The sequence below is a fragment of the Pristiophorus japonicus genome, chromosome 17 (assembly GCF_044704955.1).
Source record: "Pristiophorus japonicus isolate sPriJap1 chromosome 17, sPriJap1.hap1, whole genome shotgun sequence".
NCBI lineage: Eukaryota > Metazoa > Chordata > Chondrichthyes > Pristiophoridae > Pristiophorus > Pristiophorus japonicus.
In genome coordinates this window covers 33,927,053-33,949,145 of record NC_091993.1, presented here as the reverse complement: position 1 = coordinate 33,949,145, position 22,093 = coordinate 33,927,053, and the positions used below count along the sequence as shown (strand labels likewise).

Below are 22,093 nucleotides of genomic sequence, written 5' to 3'. Positions count from 1 at the left end.
GGGCTGGCCCGTGCTGCCCCGAACTCACGCCTCTCCTGGTCCCCAATCACATCCTTCTACAGTCTCTCGACGCTCCTTCGCCCCGACCTCGCCACTCCTTCGTGAGGAAGTGTGATCACTTCGTTAATGAATTCTCAGCCCTGCGGTCTCGAGTGGAACTTCACCCCCTGCGGAGTGTGACCTCGCCCGCCCAATATCTGAGTCACCTGTAGTGAGCCCAGGGGTCTGGTAATCTCACACCATCTCCATGCACTTCAGAAGACGATAGAATAAACACTCCTTCAGATTGGGGTTTGGGCTATAACTTGCCAAACAGATTTATTAAACAGTAAATGGATAAACAAGGAGTAACATTATAAATTTACAGTAATTACAAGCTGAAGTATACCCGGCAATAAAGAATAACAAACCATTGTGCCTGCTGAGGCAAACTTCAATGTGAACTACAACTGCCTCAAGCTCCCTAACTATGTGCAGTTTGCTGCTATCTGTGGGTTTAACAAGTCAGCCTGAGATATACTTTCAAAATTTCACTGGGACAAAGAAAATTTAAAAAGGTATCTCAAACTCAAATGGAGCTGCCAATCAGACATATTCAAACAACACCCACAAGATGTTTGTAGTTGAATTGAATGGCTTGACCCCGCCCTCCGATACCTTTTGCAGACATAGGGTGTGTTTTGGGGCAACTGCGTTTCAAAACAACCTGGGATACAGAATGGAGCTGGTTTTTAACCTCATGTACTGTGACACAAGCCTATAACAGGGTGCATCATTGACAAGTGCTAATCATCATTTAGCTCTTCCCCACCCCGCCCCACCAATTTGATACCCATGGACCCATGGAAGCAGCTAATATGGCACTAATGAGGCTGCATTTATTCCTGACATGGGATCCACGTCGGACAGTACTCCAGAAACATCACCCGGAAAATTGTTTCCATCGCACTGGGAATTTCTTCACTTAACTGAACGATTAAATCAGTCGCCCGACTAATATTTTGGCAGCCAAGAACTAAGGAATTCCAGGCAGGTCATCGTTAGTGTAAAGGAATCTCAAGAAACGGAAGTCACTGCTGTTTGCGCCGTTAGTTACTCCATGAGCCTTTCACACTCAGTACCAGGCCCCCCGCCCCGTCACCAGGCCCTGAGCCCCCCCCGCCCATCACTGAGCCCATGTGTCGGTGCAGGGCCCTGGTGTTGGATGTGGATATAGACACTGTGGACTATGATGGGAGCTTCACACGGCTGCAGCAAGGGAACAGTTGGAGATCATTGCATTCTTGGTTAAAAATGCAAAAGCAGAAAGAACACAAGACAGAAAGCTGACCTCTCCGGCAGTGGTGATGCCGAGGAATGTTGCAGGGCAGTAACCTCACCATTGGGACCGCACTATAGGGTGGGCAGGTGAGGATGTGGATGCTGAAGCTAATTAGAATGTTGTCCCTTCATTTCTGGGCGGAATCCCGCCCTCACTCACAGAGGGTCCTGCGGGGAATGTCTGGACCTGTCACCATGCATCATTCCACACTGCGCAGAATTCAGCAGCGACTGGCATGCTTGCCAAGTCACAAAGGCGGTCGAGGTGGAGGTGAAAGTTATTGAATCTGCTTCCATCGTCCATTCAGGCAGTGCACTCCAGGATGAGAGAAGTCCAGGGGTTAGGATTTTCCCGTTTCCCCAGTATAAACAGGTGGGGGAGGAAAGAGGCGATGACACCCGCTTGGTCCAGCTCCTCGAACACTACAAGGGGCCGGGAAGTGGGGGCAGAGGACAAACTCACGAATATGGCGGAGAGGAAGTTCAGACGAAGCGCTAAGCTCTGAGAGCCCACTGGTTCTCCACTGCCCAAGGTCAGTGTTAATTGATCATATTATTCACACACGAGCAAGTTTCACATCATTCATGAAGTTGATCAGGTCCAGACAGATCGAATCCATTCAAAAAAATACAAATCAGCGAGCACGAGAAATAAATGCAGACAGCATAGGAACAGGAAGCCATTCAGCCCCTCGAGCCTGTTACACAGGAACAGGAGGTCATTCAGTCCCTCGGGCCTGTTATACAGGAACAGGAGGCGGCCATTCAGCCCCTCGAGCCTGTTACACAGGAACAGGAGGAGGCCATTCAGCCCCTCGAGCCTGTTACACAGGAACAGCAGGAGGCCATTCAGCCCCTTTAACCTGTTACACAGGAACAGCAGGACGCCATTCAGCCCCTCTAACCTGTTACATAGGATCAGGAGGAGGCCATTCAGCCCTTCGAGCCTGTTACACAGGAACAGGAGGCCATTCAGCCCCTCGAGCCTGCTACATAGGAATAACAGGAAGCCATTCAGCCCCTCGAGCCTGTTACACAGGAACAAGAGGAGGCCATTCAGCCCCTCGAACCTGTTACTTTAGGAACAGGAGGATTCCATTCAGCTCCTCGAGCTTGCTCTGCCATTAAATTGCATCATGGATCATCTGTACCACAAGCCTTTACTCTCTATTACTCAAATCCTTTACCTAACAGAAATCTAACCATCTCAGTCTTGAAGGCTCCAATTGACCCCCGGCCTCAACAGCCTTTTTGGGAGGGGGGAAAAAAAAAAAGAGTTCCACATTCCCACTGCTCTTTGTGTGAAGAAATGTTCCCTGAAATCATCCCTGAACGGCCTGGCTCTAATTTTAAGGTTACGCCCCCTTGTTCTTGGCACCCCCCCAACCCCACCACAGGAAATTGTTTCTCTATCTACCCTATTAATTCCGTTTAACATTTTAAAGACACAGCAACGTTCAGAATCAACCAGCGTGTTCTGCTTTTATTTCCAAGAATGTTGTTTGAATAGATGGATGGAGCAGATAGGACCCCCAGCACAGATCCCATCTTCGATGATTGGCACAATTAAAATGCGAGGATCTCTCTCGGGTGACCCTTCAATTTCCCAGCGCTCCGTTAACTTTTAAAAGTAAGCTTTAAGCCGCCTGGTTGTATCTGGGTCAGCTGCCCATTACTGCACCAACAGAGCCAGTCACACGAGCATCACAACTCGGGTTATTGTCAGTAACTCCTGGCACACAGCAGGTCCCTGATGTGTCAATAAAGGCTGGCTAAGGCACTTCCATGCCAGGAGGCACTGCCCGGGAGTGAGGGCATGTAGCAGTGGGCGGGCACTGCCCCGGGAGGGTCTGCAGCAGTGGGCGGGCACTGCCCCGGGAGGGAGGGCATGTAGCAGTGGGCGGGCACTGCCCCGGGAGGGAGGGCATGTAGCAGTGGGCGGGCACTGCCCCGGGAGGGAGGGCATGTAGCAGTGGGCGGGCACTGCCCCGGGAGGGCCTGCAGCAGTGGGCGGGCACTGCCCCAGGAGGGTCCGTAGCAGTGGGCGGGCAATGGAGGAAGAGAGATCGAGACTCTCCCAGTGGCGAGTGCCCGACCTGGCCTGGGGCCTGGGGCCTTGACAAAGGGTGAAGCATCCTGGCCATTCCCAAGTACTGGGCAGGAGATCAGCCCCCCACCTGGAGCTGGGGTGATGGGGGATGGGGGAATCAAAAAGAATTCAATCACTGTACCCAATATTGTACGAACCCAACAGTGCCAATTCTACAATGAAAAATAGAAGCCCTGTAACCCAACACAGAAAGTGCAACTCCTGCAGGAAGTGGTACTCCTTCGGAAATTCTCCAAAAGTACATTAAGTAATGGTGGTGACTTTACCGGTTTCCTGTAATGGTTATGTGAGTTATCCTGTGTATTTTGGAACTGGTGCTTTTTACCAGTCCATTGTCACCTGTCCCGCTAAACGTTCTCTGCCAAACCACACGGGCCGTCGTCTCCCCACATTACGCAGAAAATGTCAGGAGGCTCAGCTCGCATCAAATTATCTCTGGCTTTATTCCCACTGCTCTTCACCGGTGTTAGGCATCGCCTCTAAGGGAGGGAAAAAAAGCAGTGAAACAGAAAGCACCAAGCGCGGCGTTAAACGGCTGGCTCCCCCGTCGACCAAGATGAACTCCGGTGCTCTAAGCTGGGCTACGTGTAGAAAATGATCTCGGGAATCTGCCCGTCTTCCACCGACGTTCCATTGTTGTTTCCCGGCACGTTGAAGAAGACGAAGTACGTGTTGATCCCGGTGGTGGGAGACTCGTGACTGACCTTCCGCAATCCCTTGGTGCCATAATGAGAATCGGGCCCCTAACAGGAGGCAGGAAAGGGAAAATTGACCACGCATTGAAAGCAGCTGCAGTGGGAATAGTCAGAGGGATCCCAGAATGTAGATCCCAGTCTCGGAAATATTGAAATGTACAATGTGCGTGGGAATCATCTATATATTAATATATTAAACATCTTCCATCTTCACCATTTCCCGTCAACTTTTCCCTAATATAAATTCCTACATCCACATTTATAATGGGATCTGCCTGTGTAAATTTTGCACAGCACTGTGAAGCGCCACCACTGTTGGAAGGGTGTAATTACAGTGTGACGATTACATAGACACTTCTCATTATAAATGTGAACACAGGAATTTATAACAGAAATACAAAAATAAGGACAGAACTTAGGACTTCAAAACGAGGACTGAATTAAATCTGTGCATCCTGGTCTAATTATCCCTCACCCTCTACACGATCCCTACTCCCTTTGTGCAACATGGGAATAAACTTCTAAATTAAATTTAACTTGTTACTTAGCACTTTTAACTACAAAATAAAGAGACTGTAATTTAGTTGAACATTTTTGTAAACTCCCCGATAGGTCGGATGGTAACGGCCACGGATCAGACAGATCTGAGATTTCACCACTGGTCTGCGTGAGTTTGCTGAGTTCAGTCAGCTCTGATTGTTAATCCCACGTGGCAGCATCAGGACAGGGTCAGGCCGTCCCCGTGCGGTCAAGCACATTGTGGACACGCACAGTCTGGGCCCGGGGTGTCTGGGGTGGGTGCGCAGGGTGTCCAGAGGGGGGGGGGGGTGTCCGGGGTGCCAGAGGGAGTGGGCCCCGGGGGGGGGAGGGGGGTCAGATGGTGGTCTGGGACCCCAGCACCCAATGAGGAGCAGCTTCAGGTGAGCGGTGGAAGAGAAGAGGACGTGTTTGGAAGAGCGTGGGTCGACAAGGCTCCACTGAGAATGGCTCAGGGTGGAGCCGCTGTGGAGCCAGAGTTCCCATGAGGCTCGGGGAAGGGGTACGGTACCTTGAGTGTGGCACAGGCGGTGTAGCTAACATTTGGCAATATCTCAACCGGCTCCTTGAACATCACCCGAAACGTGTTGGCTGATCCGTCGCAGCAAAACCCGGTGTCGTTCTGTCCAATCGTTGTGTTCTTATCATTTTCAATGATCTGAAGGAAAAAGATAAAAGAAAAAACAATCACAAGCACGGAGCAGCACTCGGCAGCTCGCGGCCGTCCCCAGCGCACCGTTCCCCGCGGGAATGTGCTGTGTGGCATCACACGGACAACGAGGGAGGGCAGGGGGAGGGTGCGGGTAGGGGGAGGGTGCCGGGGGGGGGGGGGTAGGGGGAGGGCGCGGGGGGGTAGGGGGAGGGCGCGGAGGGGGGATAGGGGGAGGATGTCTATAAATTTCTGCTCACGTCACATCGAGGACCAATCAGCTGACCGAGCCGCATTTCAGGACACTCCAGTTTAACATTTTAAGCATGTTGTTTGTCAGGGAGCTGCAGCGAGCTCGAGCGTGGGACAGTTACTAAAACAGTCAGCACTTTATTCCAACAACTCCCAATGGCATACAGAGGGAGTTGGGCCATGGGTCAGGCTTGTGCCCACTCATTTCCTGCCCTCATTGGCCTATCAAAAACACACCGACTGCTCGCTCATTCATTCATGTGCTGTTTGTGGGTGCTTGCTGCGCACAAATTGGCTGCCGTGTTTTACATAACAAGAGTGACTGCACTTCAAGAAGTAATGCATTGACTGTGCTTTAGGACATCCCGAGTATGTAGCGAGGGGCTGTATAAATGCAAGTCCTTCACCCTTTAGTTTGAGGGACCTCCTCACTGCACATCAAAGGAAATTACATCTCATTTTGGAAACAAGAATATATATTTGCACAAGTTTTGCTTTTTCAGCCATGAAGGGACTTTTTGCAATAACCAAAATGAACTTTTGTTACAGAGTACAGAGTTGCTGCGGCACTGCTAGGGCGGGAAGCTCACACACCTGGATGTTAACCTGATAATCAGTCGGGCCGTGTATCGATCCATAGAGCCCGAAGCCCACCACAGACACTCTCCTGGTCACCGAAAACCTTCACACACAAGGAAAGGGAAACGTCAGCCTTCAGACATCTTCCAAATGCATGTTCCTAAATTTATCCTTTCCCTTTTTAAAAGTTATTGAAGGAGTCAGCGTAATCCACATCATGAAACATTTTATTTAAATATGCAGTTTGCGGTATGAGTACCAGCCACCAGACGCTTACCTCAGGGATAGAGCGACTTGGCGTCTCCTTCATGTTCAGTAACCATAAGGCCCTGGTGCTTGGGATGCACTCCAAGAATGGAGCCTCAATACAGACTCAAACTACTACGACTTTCTCTGGCTTATAGAACTTGATATGGGGAATACCAACGTGGGGTTGCCACAGGAAGCAAACTATCTTTTGGGGGGGGGGGGGGAAAGCTGGGGTAGGAAGTGGGGGGAGGGAGAGAGAGGGCGAGGACAGGGAGTGGTGGGGGGGGGGAAGAAGAGCGGGGGCAGGGAGTGGGGGGGGGGGGAAAGAGAGCGGGGGCAGGGAGTGTGGGGGGGGGAAGAAAGAGAGCGGGGGGGGGAGAACGGGGGCAGGGAGTGGGGGGGGGGGGGGAAGAGCGGGGGCAGGGAGTGGGGGGGGGAGCGGAGGCAGGGAGTGGGGAAGGGAGCGGGAGAAAGGAGTGGGGAGGGGAGGGGGAAGAGAGAGCATGGGAAAGGAGTGGGGGGGGAAGCGGGTGATGGGGGGGGAAGAGAGAGCGGGGGAGGGGGAAGAGAGAGCGGGGGAGGGGGAAGAGAGTGGGGGCGGGGAGGAGCGCGGGCAGCGGGGGGATGAGAAGAGCGCGGGAGGGGGAAGAGCGGGGGCAGAGATGGGGGGGTCGAGAGTGGGGGCGGGGGGGCAGTGACTGGATGGGGAGCGGGGGAAGGGACAGGGTGGGGAACAAGGACCACCCCCCCCCACCCCCCTGAATAGCACGCATCTCCCTACGGTCGAATAGCGTGCCCCCCCCCACCGTTGATTACATGCTTCCTTCCATGGTTGAATAGCTAGCCTCCCCATAGTTGAGCAGTGGTTCTCCCCCATGGTCAAAGAGCTTGCCAACACATTATCAAAGATAAACAATTGCCACTGGTGCAAGGCATGGTAGCTCATGTGATGGGCAATAAACAGGACCCAGTGGGAGTGAGGATGTTCGGGAGTTGTGAATAGCGAGAGCAGTGCCCACCTGATCCGGTCACTGGTGCCGCTGTAGCCCCAGCGACTCTCCACCTGCTGGAAGCGGTTGATGCTGCACTCCTTTCCCCTCAGGCAGCAGCGCGGGCGGTCGATGTACTCCACCCGCGGTTTGGGGTTCAATGTGAAGTGTAAAAACAGATTAACAATCTCTCGGTCGGAGAGGATCCCAGACTGAGCAGGTCCTGAACAGGGAGAAAAAAAACTCAGATCTTTTCGCGCCTTAAGAATGTTATCTTTGGACAATAAGTCTCCCGTATCCCACAGGGGATCAATACATTCATAGAATCACACAGCACAGGAAGCGGCCATTCGGCCCATCGTGCCTATGCCGGCTCTGTGACAGAGCGATCCAATTAGTCCCGCTCCCCCTGCTTTTTCCCCACATTCCTGCACATTTCCCCCCTTCAAGTATCTATCTAATTCCCTTTTGAAAGTTATTAAATTCATGAATTTCTTAATTCCTGCTGCAATGTTATTTCTTCTCTGATATCAGTCCTCTGGCTTTCTCACTCAGGAGTGAAAGGCCTGCTCCCCGACCCTAACCCTGCGACCTATTGCCCATTGCCGAGCCCTGGAGCAGCTCCGAGCCCCACTCCATAAACCCTGCGCTCAGGCACCATCGGCAATTGCAACAATTCGCCTCAGGTGGATTTTACACAGTATCCAAACTGCTCATTTAAACAAATGTCTTTTTATTGCCTTACTTTACTTAACAAAATAATGTTTTACCATGAGTGTACAGCACAGAAACAGGCCATTCGGCCCAACTGTTCTGTTATGCTCCACACGAGCCTCCTCTCACCCCTCTTCATCTCATCTCATCCCATCACCATATCCTTCTGTTCCTTTCTCCCTCATGTCTTTATCCAGCTTCCCCTTAAATGGGTGTCTGCTATTGGCCTCACCCACTCCCTGTGGTTTTGTTCTTGTATGAACATGAGGTCTGGTTACACCTGATACTCCACTCTCGATTGGTGCCCCAATGATCAATCTGTCCCAGCAGGCTGTGTCCACTGGGACAGCTCGATTATCCTCAGGCACCCACTATTCGATATATTAACCCCTGATCAGATCACCCTGTTGGTGGTAACACCACCAATTCTCCACATTTGTAACAGTTATGAAACGTTGTCCCAATCGCTGGAAGTTGGGTTGAGCTCACTGACCGGCAGCAAACTCCTCGATGGTCATCAGTGGGAATCGGACGAGTGCCACGGCCTTGCCCAACACCTTCTGTTTGCTCCCGGGTGTGATAGGCAGCTGCTGCCTCTGGCATTCCGCCTCGGCCCAGCGGACCACCCCAGTGAACAGCCGGATCTCTCGAATGCTCAGCGTGTCGCGCTCCAGCACCGCACACAGCGTATCTGCGGGCACAGCGATAAAACACTTTCAGGCTTGCAAACCATTTATGATTGTTGGGCAAGTAATGCATCAAAAAAAAATCTTGCATTTCTATAGCACCTTTCACCACCTCAGGATGTCCCTAAGCGCTTTGCACTTTTGAAGTGCAATGCAGGAAAGATGGCAGCCCATTTGCACACAGCAAGGTCCCACAAACTTGCTGATGTAAATGACTGGATAATCGGTTTTTAATTATGTTGATTGAGGGACAAATATTGGCCAGGACACCAGGGGTTAACTCTCCTGCTCTTCTTCGGAATAGTGCCATGGAATCTTTTACATTCACCTGAGAGAGCAGACAGGGCCTCAGTTTAACGTCTCATCTGAAAGACGGCCCATCCGACAGTGCGTGCTCCCTCAGCACCGCCCCTCCGACAGTGCGTGCTCCCTCAGCACCGCCCCTCCGACAGTGCGGCGCTCCCTCAGCACAGCCACAGTGCGGCGCCCCCTCAGCACCGCCCCTCCGACACTCCCCCAGCACCGCCTCTCCGACACCCCCCCAGCACCGCCCCTCCGACACCCCCCCAGCACCGCCCCTCCGACACCCCCCCAGCACCGCCCCTCCGACACCCCCCCAGCACCGCCCCTCCGACAACCCCCCAGCACCGCCCCTCCGACACCCCCCCAGCACCGCCCCTCCGACACCCCCCCAGCACCGCCCCTCCGACACCCCCCCAGCACCGCCCCTCCGACACCCCCCCAGCACCGCCCCTCCGACACCCCCCCAGCACCGCCCCTCCGACACCCCCCCAGCACCGCCCCTCCGACACCCCCCCAGCACCGCCCCTCCGACACCCCCCCAGCACCGCCCCTCCGACACCCCCCCAGCACCGCCCCTCCGACACTCCCCCAGCACCGCCCCTCCGACACTCCCCCAGCACCGCCCCTCCGACACTCCCCCAGCACCGCCCCTCCGACACTCCCCCAGCACTGCCCCTCCGACACTCCCCCAGCACCGCCCCTCCGACACTCCCCCAGCACCGCCCCTCCGACAGTGCAACACTCCCCCAGCACCGCCCCTCCGACAGTGCAGCGCTCCCTCAGCACCGCCCCTCCCACTATTGTGTTCTCTGCCTCTCTCGGCAAATCTAACAGTGAAGGCAGGCCGTGTTGATTACCACAGCAGCTCTCACCGAGCCTGTCACACTCTCTACAATGTCAGCACTTTTTGACGCGCAGAATTTCTGCCCATTGATGGTTTGGATTGCAGCACTGGCCGGACGCACATGAAACAACAATGGATCCAAACGCCAGCTTCAATCCTCACCCAGATCGACGTCAGTGAAACCCTCGGCGCTGATCGCATCCATGGTGTTTTTATCGATTGTGTCCAAGCACAGGCTGGCAAGCTGCGGCTCGTCAAACAAACGCGCCTAAAAACATTTGAATAATGAGCGAAACAAGGAGAAAGAAATCTGATTGATCAAACCCCACATCTGCCAATCACGTCTCATCAAACAAAGACTGAAAAGAAACTCAGTAACCCATTCGGGAAATACAAAATATCCAAACTACCAGAAATTCCGGCCCCATTCACAACTGGGAGAAGGGGAGCGCTGCCCTGTTGTTGAGGGGTGGAATCCTGGGAGGGAGGGGGGGGAAAAAGAGAAATCCTGCCCGCTCCCCATAACCCTTCATTCCTTTATCGCTCAAAAATCTGTTTATCTCCGCCTTAAATATATTCAATGACCCAGCCTCCACAGCTCTCTGGGGCAGAGAATTCCACAGATTTACAACCCTCTGAGAGAATAAATTCCTCATCTCAGTTTTAAATGGGCGGCCCCTTATTCTGAGACTATGTTCCCTTGTTTTAGTTTCCCCTATAGTGGAAATATCCTCTCTGCATCCACCTTGTCGAACCCCCTCATTATCTTATATGTTTCGATAAGATCACCTCTCATTCTTCTGAACTTCAATGAGTATAGGCCCAACCTACTCAATCTATCTTCATAAGTAAACCCCCTCATCTCCAGAATCAACCTAGTAAACCTTCTCTGAACAGCCTCCAATGCAAGTATAACCTTCCTTAAATACAGAGACCAAAACTGTAAGCAGTACTCTTAGATGTGGTCTCACCAATATCCTGTACAGTTGTAGCAGGACTTCTCTGCTTTTATACTCTATCCCCCTTGCAATAAAGGCCAACATTCCATATGCCTGCCTGATTACTTGCTGTACCTACATACTAACTTTTTGTGTTTCATGCACAAGGATCCCCAGGTCCCTCTGTACTGCAGCACTTTGAAAGTTTTCTCCCATTTAAATTATAATTTGCTGTTCTATTTTTTCTGCCGAAGTGGATAACCTCACATTTTCTCACATTATACACCAAATTTTTGCCCATTCACTTAGCCTGTCTATATCCCTTTGCAGATTTTTTGTGTCCTCCTCACAATTTGCTTTCCCACCCATCTTTGTATCATCAGCAAACTTGGCTACATTACACTCGGTCCCTTCATCCAAGTCATTATTATAGATTGTAAATAGTTGAGGCCCCAACACCAATCCCTGCGGCACCCCACTAGTTACTGTATGCCAACCGGAAAATGATGTATTTAAGCTGAGTCTGTTTTCTGTTAATTAGCCAATCCTCTATCCATGCTAATATATTACCCCAACCCCATGAACTTTTATATTGAGCAGTAACCTTTTATGTGGCACCTTATCGAATGCCTTCTGGAAATTCAAATACATCACATCCACTGATTCATCCTTATCCACCCTGCTCGTTACATCCTCAAAGAACTCCAGTAAATGTGTCAAATATCCCGCTACTGCTTCCTTAATAATGGACTCCAGCATTTTCCCAACGACAGATGTTAGGCTAACTGGTCTATAGTTTCCTGCTTTCAAATAGGGGCGTTACATTTGCGGTTTTCCAATCTGCTGGGAACTCCCCAAAATCCAGGGAATTTTGGTTGATTACAATTAATGCATCCACTATCTCTGCAGCCACTTCTTTTAAGACCCTAGGATGCAAGCCATCAGGTCCAGGGGACTTGTCCCATTATTTTACTGAGTACTACTTCTTTAGTGATAGTGATTGTATTAAGTTTCTCTCTCCCTACAACTCCTTGATTGTCCGCTATTGGAATGTTTTTAGTGTCTTCCACTGTGAAGATTGACACAAAATATTTGTTCAAAGTCGCTTCCATTTTCCTGTTCCCCATTATTAATTTCATAGAAACATAGAAAATAGGTGCAGGAGTAGGCCATTCGGCCCTTCTAGCCTGCACCGCCATTCAATGAGTTCATGGCTGAACATGCAACTTCAGTACCCCATTCCTGCTTTCTCGCCATACCCCTTGATCCCCAGTCTCATCCTCTAGGGGACCAACATTTAGTTTATCCACTCTTTTCCTTTTTATGTACCTGTAGAAGCTCTGACTGTCTGATTTTATATTTTGTGCTAGTTTGCTTTCATAATCTATCTTCCCTCTCTATTTGTTTTTAGTCATTCTTTGCTGGCTTTTAAAAGTTTCCCAATCTTCTGGCCTCCCACTAGTCTTGGCCACTTTTAATGCCCTTGTTTTCAATTTGATACCATCCCTTATTTCCTTAATTAGCCACGGATAGTTATCCCTTCTCTTAGTCTTTTCTTCTCATTGGGATATATTTTTGTTGAGTTATGAAATATCTCCTTAAATGTCTGCCACTGCTAATCAACCGTCCCATTAATTTATTTTCCCAGTCCACTTTAGCCAACTCTGCCTTCACACCTTTGTAGTTTCCTTTGTTTAAGCTGAGGACATTGGTTTGAGATCCAACTTTCTCACCCTCCAACTGAATTTGGAATTCAACCATGTTATGATCACTCATTCCTAGAAGATCGTTTATTAATCCTGTCTCATTACACAGTACCAGATCTAAGATAGCCTGCTCCCTGGTTGGTTCTGCAATGTACTGTTCAAGGTAACTATCCCGGATACACGCTATGAACTCCTGTACCATGTAGGAACTCAGGGACACTTCCGGTGTCCCTGACGAATATGGGTGCGGGTAGTGTATCCATCTCCAGCTCCTGACGGACCGCGTTGCGGAATTGGAGCCGAGGGTGGATTTACTCTGGAGCATCCACGATGCTGAGGATGACGTGAGTAGCACGTGTAGCGAGTTGGTCTTACAGCAGGTGAAGGGTCCACAGCCAGCTAGGGAATGGAAGACCAGCAGGAAGAGCAGTGCAAGGAAGGTAGTGCAGGGGTCCCCTGCAGTCATTCCCCTGCAAAACAGATACACCGCTTTGGGTACTGTTGAGGAGGATGACTCATCAGGGGAGGGCAGCAGCAGCCAAGTTCAAGGCACCGTGGCTGGCTCTGCTGCACAGAAGGGTGGGAAAGAGTGGGAGAGCTATAGTGATAGGGGACTCTATTGTAAGGGGAATAGATAGGAGTTTCTGCGGCCGCAACCGAGACTCCAGGATGGTATGCTGCCTCCCTGGTGCAAGGGTCAAGGATGTCTCGGAGCGGCTGCAGTGCATTCTGGAGAGGGAGGGTGAACAGCCAGTTGTCATGGTACATGTAGGTACCAACGATATAGGTAAGAAGCGGGAAGAGGTCCTACAAGCTGAATTTAGGGAGTTAGGAGTTAAATTAAAAAGTAGGACCTTAAAAGGTAGTAATCTCTGGATTGCTACCAGTGCCACGTGCTAATCAGAGTAGAGGGAGCAGGATAGTTAGAATAAATACGTGGCTTGAGCAGTGGTGCAAGAGGGAGGGATTCAAATTCCTGGGACATTGGAACCAGTTCTGGGGGAAGTGGGACCTGTACAAAAGGGACGGTCTGCACTTGGGCAAGACTGGAACTGATGTCCTAGGGGTAACATTTGCTAATGCAGTTCGGGAGTGTTTAAACTAATATGGCAGGGGGATGGGAACCTATGCAGCGAGATAGGGCGAAGTAATATGGAGTCAGAAACAGATGGTAAAAAGGTAAAAAGCAATAGTGGAAGGCCGAGTAAACAAAGGCAAGAAACAAAAAGGGCCACACTACATCATAATTCTAAAAGGACAAAGGGTCTTAAAAAAAACAAGCCTGAAGGCTTTGTGTCTTAATGCAAGGAGTATCCGTAATAAGGTGGATCAATTAACTGTGCAAATAGATGTTAACAGATATGATGTGATTGGGATTACAGAGACGTGGCTCCAGGATGATCAGGGCTGGGAACTCAACATCCATGGGTATTCAACATTCAGGAAGGATAGAATAAAAGGAAAAGGAGGTTGGGTAGCATTGCTGGTTAAAAAGGAGATTAATGAAATAGTTAGAAAGGACATTAGCTTGGTTGATATGGAATCTATATGGGTAGAGCTGCAGAACACCAAAGGGCAAAAAACGTTAGTGGGAGTTGTGTACAGACCTCCAAACAGTAGTAGTGATGTTGGGGAGGGCATCAAACAGGAAATTAGGGGTGCATGCAATAAAGGTGCAGCAGTTATCATGGGTGACTTTAATATGCATATAGATTGGGCTAACCAAACTGGAAGCAATACGGTAGAGGAGGATTTCCTAGAGTGCATAAGGGATGGTTTTCTAGACCAATATGTCGAGGAACCAACTAGGGGGGAGGCCATCTTAGACTGGGTGTTGTGTAATGAGAGGATTAATTAGCAATCTCGTTGTGGAAGAGTGACCATAATATGGTGGAATTCTACATTAGAATGGAGAATGAAACAGTTAATTCAGAGACCATGGTCCAGAACTTAAAGAAGGGTAACTTTGAAGGTATGAGGCGTGAATTGGCTAGGATAGATTGGCGAATGATACTGAAGGGGTTGACTGTGGATGGGCAATGGCAGACATTTAGAGACCGCATGGATGAACTACAACAATTGTACATCCCTGTCTGGCGTAAAAATAAAAAAGGGAAGGTGACTCAACCGTGGCTATCAAGGGAAATCAGGGATAGTATTAAAGCCAAGGAAGTGGCATACAAATTGGCCAGAAATAGCAGTCAACCTGGGGACTGGCAGAAATTTAGAACTCAGCAGAGGAGGACAAAGGGTTTGATTAGGACAGGGAAAATAGAGTACGAGAGGAAGCTTGCAGGGAATATTAAGACGGACTGCAAGTTTCTATAGATATGTAAAGAGAAAAAGGTTAGTAAAGACAAACGTAGGTCCCCTGCAGTCAGAATCGGGGAAGTCATAACGGGGAACAAAGAAATGGCAGACCAATTGAACAAGTACTTTGGTTCGGTATTCATTAAGGAGGATACAAACAACCTTCCGGATATAAAAGGGGTCAGAGGGTCGAGTAAGAAGGAGGAACTGAGGGAAATCCTTATTAGTCGGGAAATTGTGTTGGGAAAATTGATGGGATTGAAGGCCGATAAATCGCCAGGGCCTGATGGACTGCATCCCAGAGTACTTAAGGAGGTGGCCTTGGAAATAGCGGATGCATTGACAGTCATTTTCCAACATTCCATAGACTCTGGATCAGTTCCTATCGAGTGGAGGGTAGCCTTTTTAAAAAAGGAGGGAGAGAGAAAACAGGGAATTATAGACCGGTCAGCCTGACATCAGTAGTGGGTAAAATGATGGAATCAATTATTAAGGATGTCATAGCAGCGCATTTAGAAAGAGGTGACATGATAGGTCCAAGTCAGCATGGATTTGTGAAAGGGAAATCATGCTCGACAAATATTCTGGCATTTTTTGAGGATGTTTTCAGTAGAGTGGACAAGGGAGAACCAGTTGATGTGGTATATTTGGACTTTCAGAAGGCGTTCGACAAGGTCCCACACAAGAGATTAATGTGCAAAGTTAAAGCACATGGGATTGGGGGTAGTGTGCTGACATGGATTGAGAACTGGTTGTCAGACAGGAAGCAAAGAGTAGGAGTAAATGGGTACTTTTCAGAATGGCAGGCAGTGACTAGTGGGGTACCGCAAGGTTCTGTGCTGGGGCCCCAGCTGTTTACATTGTACATTAATGATTTAGACGAGGGGATTAAATGTAGTATCTCCAAATTTGCGGATGACACTAAGTTGGGTGGCAGTGTGAGCTGCGAGGAGGATGCTATGAGGCTGCAGAGTGACTTGGATAGGTTAGGTGAGTGGGCAAATGCATGGCAGATGAAGTATAATGTGGATAAATGTGAGGTTATCCACTTTGGTGGTAAAAACAGAGATAGACTATTATCTGAATAGTGACAGATTAGGAAATGGGGAGGTGCAATGAGACCTGGGTGTCATGGTACATCAGTCATTGAAGGTTGGCATGCAGGTACAGCAGGCGGTTAAGAAAGCAAATGGCATGTTGGCCTTTATAGCGAGGGGATTTGATTACAGGGGCAGGGAGGTGTTGCTACAGTTGTACAGGGCCTTGGTGAGGCCACACCTGGAGTATTGTGTACAGTTTTGGTCTCCTAACTTGAAGGACATTCTTGCTATTGAGGGAGTGCAGCGAAGATTCTCCAGACTGATTCCCGGGATGGTGGGACTGACATATCAAGAAAGACTGGATCAACTGGGCTTGTATTCACTGGAGTTCAGAAAAATGAGAGGGGATCTCATAGAAACGTTTAAAATTCTGACGGGTTTAGACAGGTTAGATGCAGGAAGAATGTTCCCAATGTTGGGGAAGTCCAGAACCAGGGGTCACAGTCTAAGGATAAGGGGTAAGCCATTTAGGACCGAGAGGAGGAGAAACTTCTTCACCCAGAGAGTGGTGAACCTGTGGAATTCTCTACCACAGAAAGTTGTTGAGGCCAATTCACTAAATATATTCAAAAAGGAGTTAGATGTAGTCCTTACTACTAGGGGGATCAAGGGGCATGGCGAGAAAGCAGGAATGGGGTACTGAAGTTGCATGTTCAGCCATGAACTCATTGAATGGTGGTGCAGGCTCGAAGGGCCGAATGGCCTACTTCTGCACCTATTTTTTATGTTTCTAACTCGTCCTCAAGGCTACCCTGGTCAATTTGCTTTGTCCAATCAATATGAAGGTTAAAATTGCCCATGATTATTGCCACTCCTTTTTTACAAGCCTCCATTATTTCTTGATCTACACGTGTGGCCCTCGGCCGCTGCCTTTGATACCCACCTGTGTGAGCAGCATGAAGGCGTTGTCGGCCCGCAGGTGCTTGGTGAGAAAGTCCACACAGTGGGCCTCCAGGGCGGGCACCGCGTACTTCTTGGCCGTGTACAGAGTGGTCATCACCGTCTCAGGCCCGATCTGCACCTCGTCCGAGTACAGAAATCTGCAGAATAACAATACAAATTCAGAGAAGGGGAGCACGGAAATTTCACTGGTGCGTGTTATTAAGTCGAAAGTGAAGGAGAATAATCCTCAACTATCTTAAAATACGAAACCGATTCCTCAGCTCCTTGATCCATACTACAGCAGAACAACACACCGAGATACCATAGAATCCATACTGCAACAAGAGGTATAAAGACTTGCATTTATATAGCGCCTTTCACGACCACCGGATGCCAAAAAGCGCTTTACAGCCAAGTAAAGTATTTTTGAAGTGTAGTCACTGTTGTGATGTGGGCCCGATAGTCTGTATCCCAGAGTACTTAAGGAAGTGGCCCTAGAAATAGTGGATGCATTGGTGATCATTTTCCAACATTTTATTGACTCTGGATCAGTTCCTATGGACTGGAGGGTAGCTAATTTAACACCACTTTTTTTTTTTTAAAAGTAGGGAGAGAGAAAACAAGGAATTATAGACTGGTTAGCCTGACATCGGTGGTGGGGAAAATGTTGGAATCAATTATTAAAGATGAAATAACAGCGCATTTGGAAAGCACTGACAGGATTGGTCCAAGTCAGCATGGATTTATGAAAGGGAAATCATGCTTGATAAATCTTCCAGAATTTTTTGAGGATGTAACTAGTATAGTGGTCAGGGGGTAAAACAGTGAATGTGGTGTATTTGGACTTTCAAAAGGCTTTTGACAAGGACCCACACAAGAGATTGGTGTGCAAATCTAAAGCACATGGTTTTGGGGGTAAGGTTTTGACGTGGATAGAGAACTGGTTGGCAGACAGGAAGCAGAGAGTCGGGATAAACGGGTCCTTTTCAGAATGGCAGGCAGTGACTAGTGGGGTGCCGCAGGGCTCAGTGCTGGGACCCTAGCTATTTACAATATACATCAATGATTTAGATGAAGGAATTGAGTGTAATATCTCCAAGTTTGCAGATGACACTAAGCTGGGTGGCGGTGTGAGCTGCGAGGAGGATGCTAAGAGGCTGCAGGGTGACTTGGACAGGTTAGGTGAGTGGGCAAATGCATGACAGATGCAGTATTATGTGGATAAAGGTGAGGTTATCCACTTTGGTGGCAAAAACAGGAAGGCAGAATATTATCTGAATGGTGGCAGATTAGGAAAAGGGTAAGTGCAACGAGACCTGGGTGTCATGGTACATCAGTCATTGAAAGTTGGCATGCAGGTACAGCAGGCGGTGAAGGCGGCAAATGGCATGTTGGCCTTCATAGCTAGGGGATTTGAGTATAGGAGCAGGGAGGTCTTAATGCAGTTGTACAGGGCCTTAGTAAGGCCTCACCTGGAATATTGTGTTCAGTTTTGGTCTCCTAATCTGAGGAAGGACATTCTTGCTATTGAGTGAGTGCAGCGAAAGTTCACCAGACTGATTCCCGGGATTGTAGGACTGACATATGAGGAGAGACTGGATCGACTAGGCCTGTATTCACTGGAGTTTAGAAGAATGAGAGGGGATCTCTTAGAAACATATAATATACTGATGGGACGGGACAGGTTAGATGCAGGAAGAATGTTCCCGATGTTGGGGAAGTCCAGAACCAGAGGACACAGTCTATGGATAAGGGGTAAGCCATTTAGGATCGAGATGAGGAGAAACTTCTTCACTCAGAGAGTTGTTAAATTGTGGAATTCCCTACCGCAGAGAGTTGTTGATGCCAGTTCGTTGGATATATTCAATATATTCAAGAGGGAGTTAGATATGGCCCTTACGGCTAAAGGGATCAAGGGGTATGGAGAGAAAGCAGGAATGAGGTACTGAGGTGGATGATCAGCCATGATCTTATTGAATGGTGGTGCAGGCTCGAAGGGCCGGATGACCTACTCCTGCACCTATATTCTATGTTTCTATATAGGAAACGCAGCAGCACATTTTCACACAGCAAGATCCCACTATCAATGTGGTAATAACCAGACCATCTGTTTTAGATGTTGGTTGAGATATAAATATTGGCCAGAACACCGGAGGAACTTCCCTGCTCTCTTCTTCGAAAAGTACCGTGGGTTCTTTTTTACCACCTGTGAGGGCAGACAGGGCCTCGGTTTAACGTCTCATTTGAAAGAGCTATCCAATTAATGCCACTCCCCTGCTCTTTTCCCCACAGCTGAGTAAATCCTTTCCCTTCAAATATTTATCCAATTCAAACAGCCTTTTCCTGCCTGCAATATCTTTACAACTATGGAAAAGCATGATTCAATCAAGCAGAGTCAGCATGGTTTTATGAAAGGGAAATCATGTTTGACAAATGTGCTGGAGTTCTTTGAGGATGTAACGAGCAGTGGATGTGGTGTATTTGGATTTCCAGAAAGCATTCGATAAGGTGCCACATAAAAGGTTACTGCACAAGATAAAAGTTCACGGGGTTGGGGTAATATATTAGCATGGATAGAGAATTGGCTAACTAACAGAAAAAAGAGAGTCGGGATAAATGGGTCATTTTCTGGTTGGCAAACAGTAACTAGTGGGGTGCTGCAGGGATCAGTGCTGGGGCCTCAACTATTTACAATCTATATTAATGACTTGGACGATGGGACTGAGTGTGATGTAGCCAAGTTTGCTGATGATACAAAGATGGGTGGGAAAGCAAATTGTGAGGACACAAAAAAATCTGCAAAGGGATAAATGAGTGGGCAAAAAAATTGGCGTAATATTGTGGGAAAATGTGAGGTTATCCACTTTGGCAGAAAAATAGAAAAGCAAATTATAATTTAAATGGAGAAAACTTTCAAAGTACTGCAGTACAGAGGGACCTGGGGGTCTTGCAACAGCCTGATTGTAAACAAACAAAAGCTTCTATAACTTAAGATTAAAAAAAAATAAAACCACGCTCTCCCTCCAACAACCTAGTCCAGCCACGGTAATATTCAGCAACTGAACATTGCAGAGCAGCGAACACAGCTCCGTGTAACCTTAGCACCCGGCATGTGCTGCCTTCAAAAATACTCCCATGAAACCCACCCCTGCCCCCGGCCGGAGCCAGCACTGACAGGCACATTGCACTTCAATAATCAATATAGATTTAGCCATCTCATAAAACAGACCAATGCTGGGCGATACCGCTACTTTAAAGAGGCTTTTGGGTTGCATTTGTTTTGCACCGACACAGAATCGTTGCATTTATTTAATATTCTCTGATTAGTAAATCGAACAAACATCGCCAACTACCAATGCTGCAAGAGCACCGATAGACTCAGTATTGCTGATTTTTTAAATATCCTCTTTTTTAAAAAATAATAGATTTGATAAAAGCACACCAACCAGGAGCCCCAGGCGGAGGCTCTGCCGGAACACCTTGGTCTGTGATTTTCCACCGACTTTAATACAAGGAACCGGCCAAACTCAAGCTCCAGCAATGCTGAGTGACACTGCGAGTGCACAGCAGCTGCTCGCCCTGCCATCTTTGCACCGACTCAGTCTCGACACATTTTTGACATTTCTGCCATTTAATAATAAATTATAACCATTAATAAACAGGCCAGACACGAGCGCCAGCGATGCTGCTGTGCTCCAACAGCAAGGCAATCGCGAGCATTACGAATGTTATTTGCATCGAGAAAGCTGGTTGTATTAGTGACATTGTGTGAATAAACAGAGCGACACCAGCAGCGGCTTTGCTGGGCGAGGAATCTGAGACAGGAACGATTGCTCTTTGCAGCGAATCAAACTCATTAGTAAAAAAAAAAACATATTTTATTAATAAAAAATTATATTAATAAACCGGCCTTGCACCAGCAGGGAAGCGAACCTGGCGATGACTCTTTGCACAGACACAGTCTCACTGCATTGGTGATATTTAATATTCACAATATACAGCGGCCTGGCCATGCAATAGGGAGGAAGCTGCCAGCGGTGAAATTGGTCTTTGCAGGCTCGGTGCATTTGTAAAAGAAAAGACCTTCATGAAGCCGAAGCAGTGGCGCTGCAATAGTACGTGAATCCCGAGCATTGCGAATATTCCTTACACCGAAACAGCCCCGTTGCATTAGTTTAAACACAATACATTTTTAGTAATTAATTCTGTGAATAAAGAGACCCACACCGGGAGCGGCCTTGCCGGTAACAATGCAACAGGGAGAAAGCTGCAAGCGGTGAAGCGGTTTTTTGTACAGAAACGGTCTCGCTGCATTAGTACAAATGAATGCTGTTAATGCAGAGCCGGCCGGGGCTCGCGGGCGGTGATTGACAGCCCGGAGCGGCCTAGCCCCGGGCTTCAGGCCTCGGGCTCGCGTTCGGGCTCTCACCTCAGCAGCGCCAGGAAGGCGGCGGGCTCGACGTCGGGCAGCTCGATCTCGGCCGAGCTGGTGGCCATGCCGCCGTTGAACATGGCGTCGAAGACGGCGCTGCCGACGGCCAGTACGAAGCGGTGAGCGGGGAGGCGCCGGGCGCCGCGGCCTTTTCCCACCGCAAAGTGGACGTCGCTCAGCAGCTCGTTGTTGAACATGAAGGAGAAGCGCTCGCGCACCGAGCGCTGGGCCGCCTGCCAGTTATAGAGCGGCGGGGCCACGGCCACCCGTGCTCCGGGGCCTGGAGCTGGGCCTGCCGCTGCAGCTCGACCCGCCGCCACTGCCGGCGGCACGCCTTCCCCCGGCTCCGAGCTCGTAGCCGCCCCGCTTCTCGCTGCAGCTCCAGCCGCCGACTCCTCCGCCATCTTGGCAGCGCTGGGCGGGGGCACGGGGTAGGGAGAGGAGAGGGAGGAGGAGGAGGAGGGGGGAGAGGGAGGAGGAGGAGGAGGGGGGAGAGGGAGGAGGAGGAGGAGGGGGGAGAGGGAGGAGGAGGAGGAGGGGGGAGAGGGAGGAGGAGGAGGAGGGGGGAGAGGGAGGAGGAGGAGGAGGGGGGAGGGAGGAGGAGGAGGAGGGGGGAGAGGGAGGAGGAGGAGGAGGGGGAGAGGGAGGAGGAGGAGGAGGGGGGGAGAGGGAGGAGGAGGAGGGGGGAGAGGGAGGAGGAGGAGGAGGGGAGGAGGGGGGGAGAGGAGGAGGAGGAGGAGGGGGAGAGGGAGGAGGAGGAGGGGGGAGAGGGAGGAGGAGGAGGAGGGGGAGAGGGAG

General features: G+C 49.6%; 1 protein-coding gene across 1 annotated transcript; it reads right to left on the bottom strand.

The window, feature by feature from the left end:
* Nucleotides 1-286: 286 nt before the first annotated feature.
* Nucleotides 287-21,760, bottom strand: LOC139227676 (BTB/POZ domain-containing protein 1-like). The gene is made up of 8 exons (XM_070858615.1): nucleotides 21,293-21,760; nucleotides 16,865-17,021; nucleotides 10,090-10,195; nucleotides 8,588-8,785; nucleotides 7,411-7,603; nucleotides 6,158-6,245; nucleotides 5,174-5,320; nucleotides 287-4,173 (listed from the first exon to the last, which is right to left on the bottom strand). Exons 1-8 carry the CDS (start codon nucleotides 21,697-21,699, stop codon nucleotides 4,012-4,014), a joined length of 1,458 nt encoding a protein of 485 aa, XP_070714716.1. The 5' UTR covers nucleotides 21,700-21,760; the 3' UTR covers nucleotides 287-4,011.
* Nucleotides 21,761-22,093: the final 333 nt, after the last annotated feature.

Excerpts from the sequence above, each read along its gene's own strand:
- LOC139227676 (XM_070858615.1), bottom strand. The coding sequence starts at position 21,699 with ATGGCGGAGGAGTCGGCGGCTGGAGCTGCAGCGAGAAGCGGGGCGGCT. Across the intron at positions 6,246-7,410 it reads GGCACCAGTGACCGGATCAG|GTTTTCGGTGACCAGGAGAG; the intron begins GTGGGCACTGCT and ends TTGTGTGTGAAG. Across the intron at positions 5,321-6,157 it reads ATTATCAGGTTAACATCCAG|ATCATTGAAAATGATAAGAA; the intron begins GTGTGTGAGCTT and ends TTTTTCCTTCAG.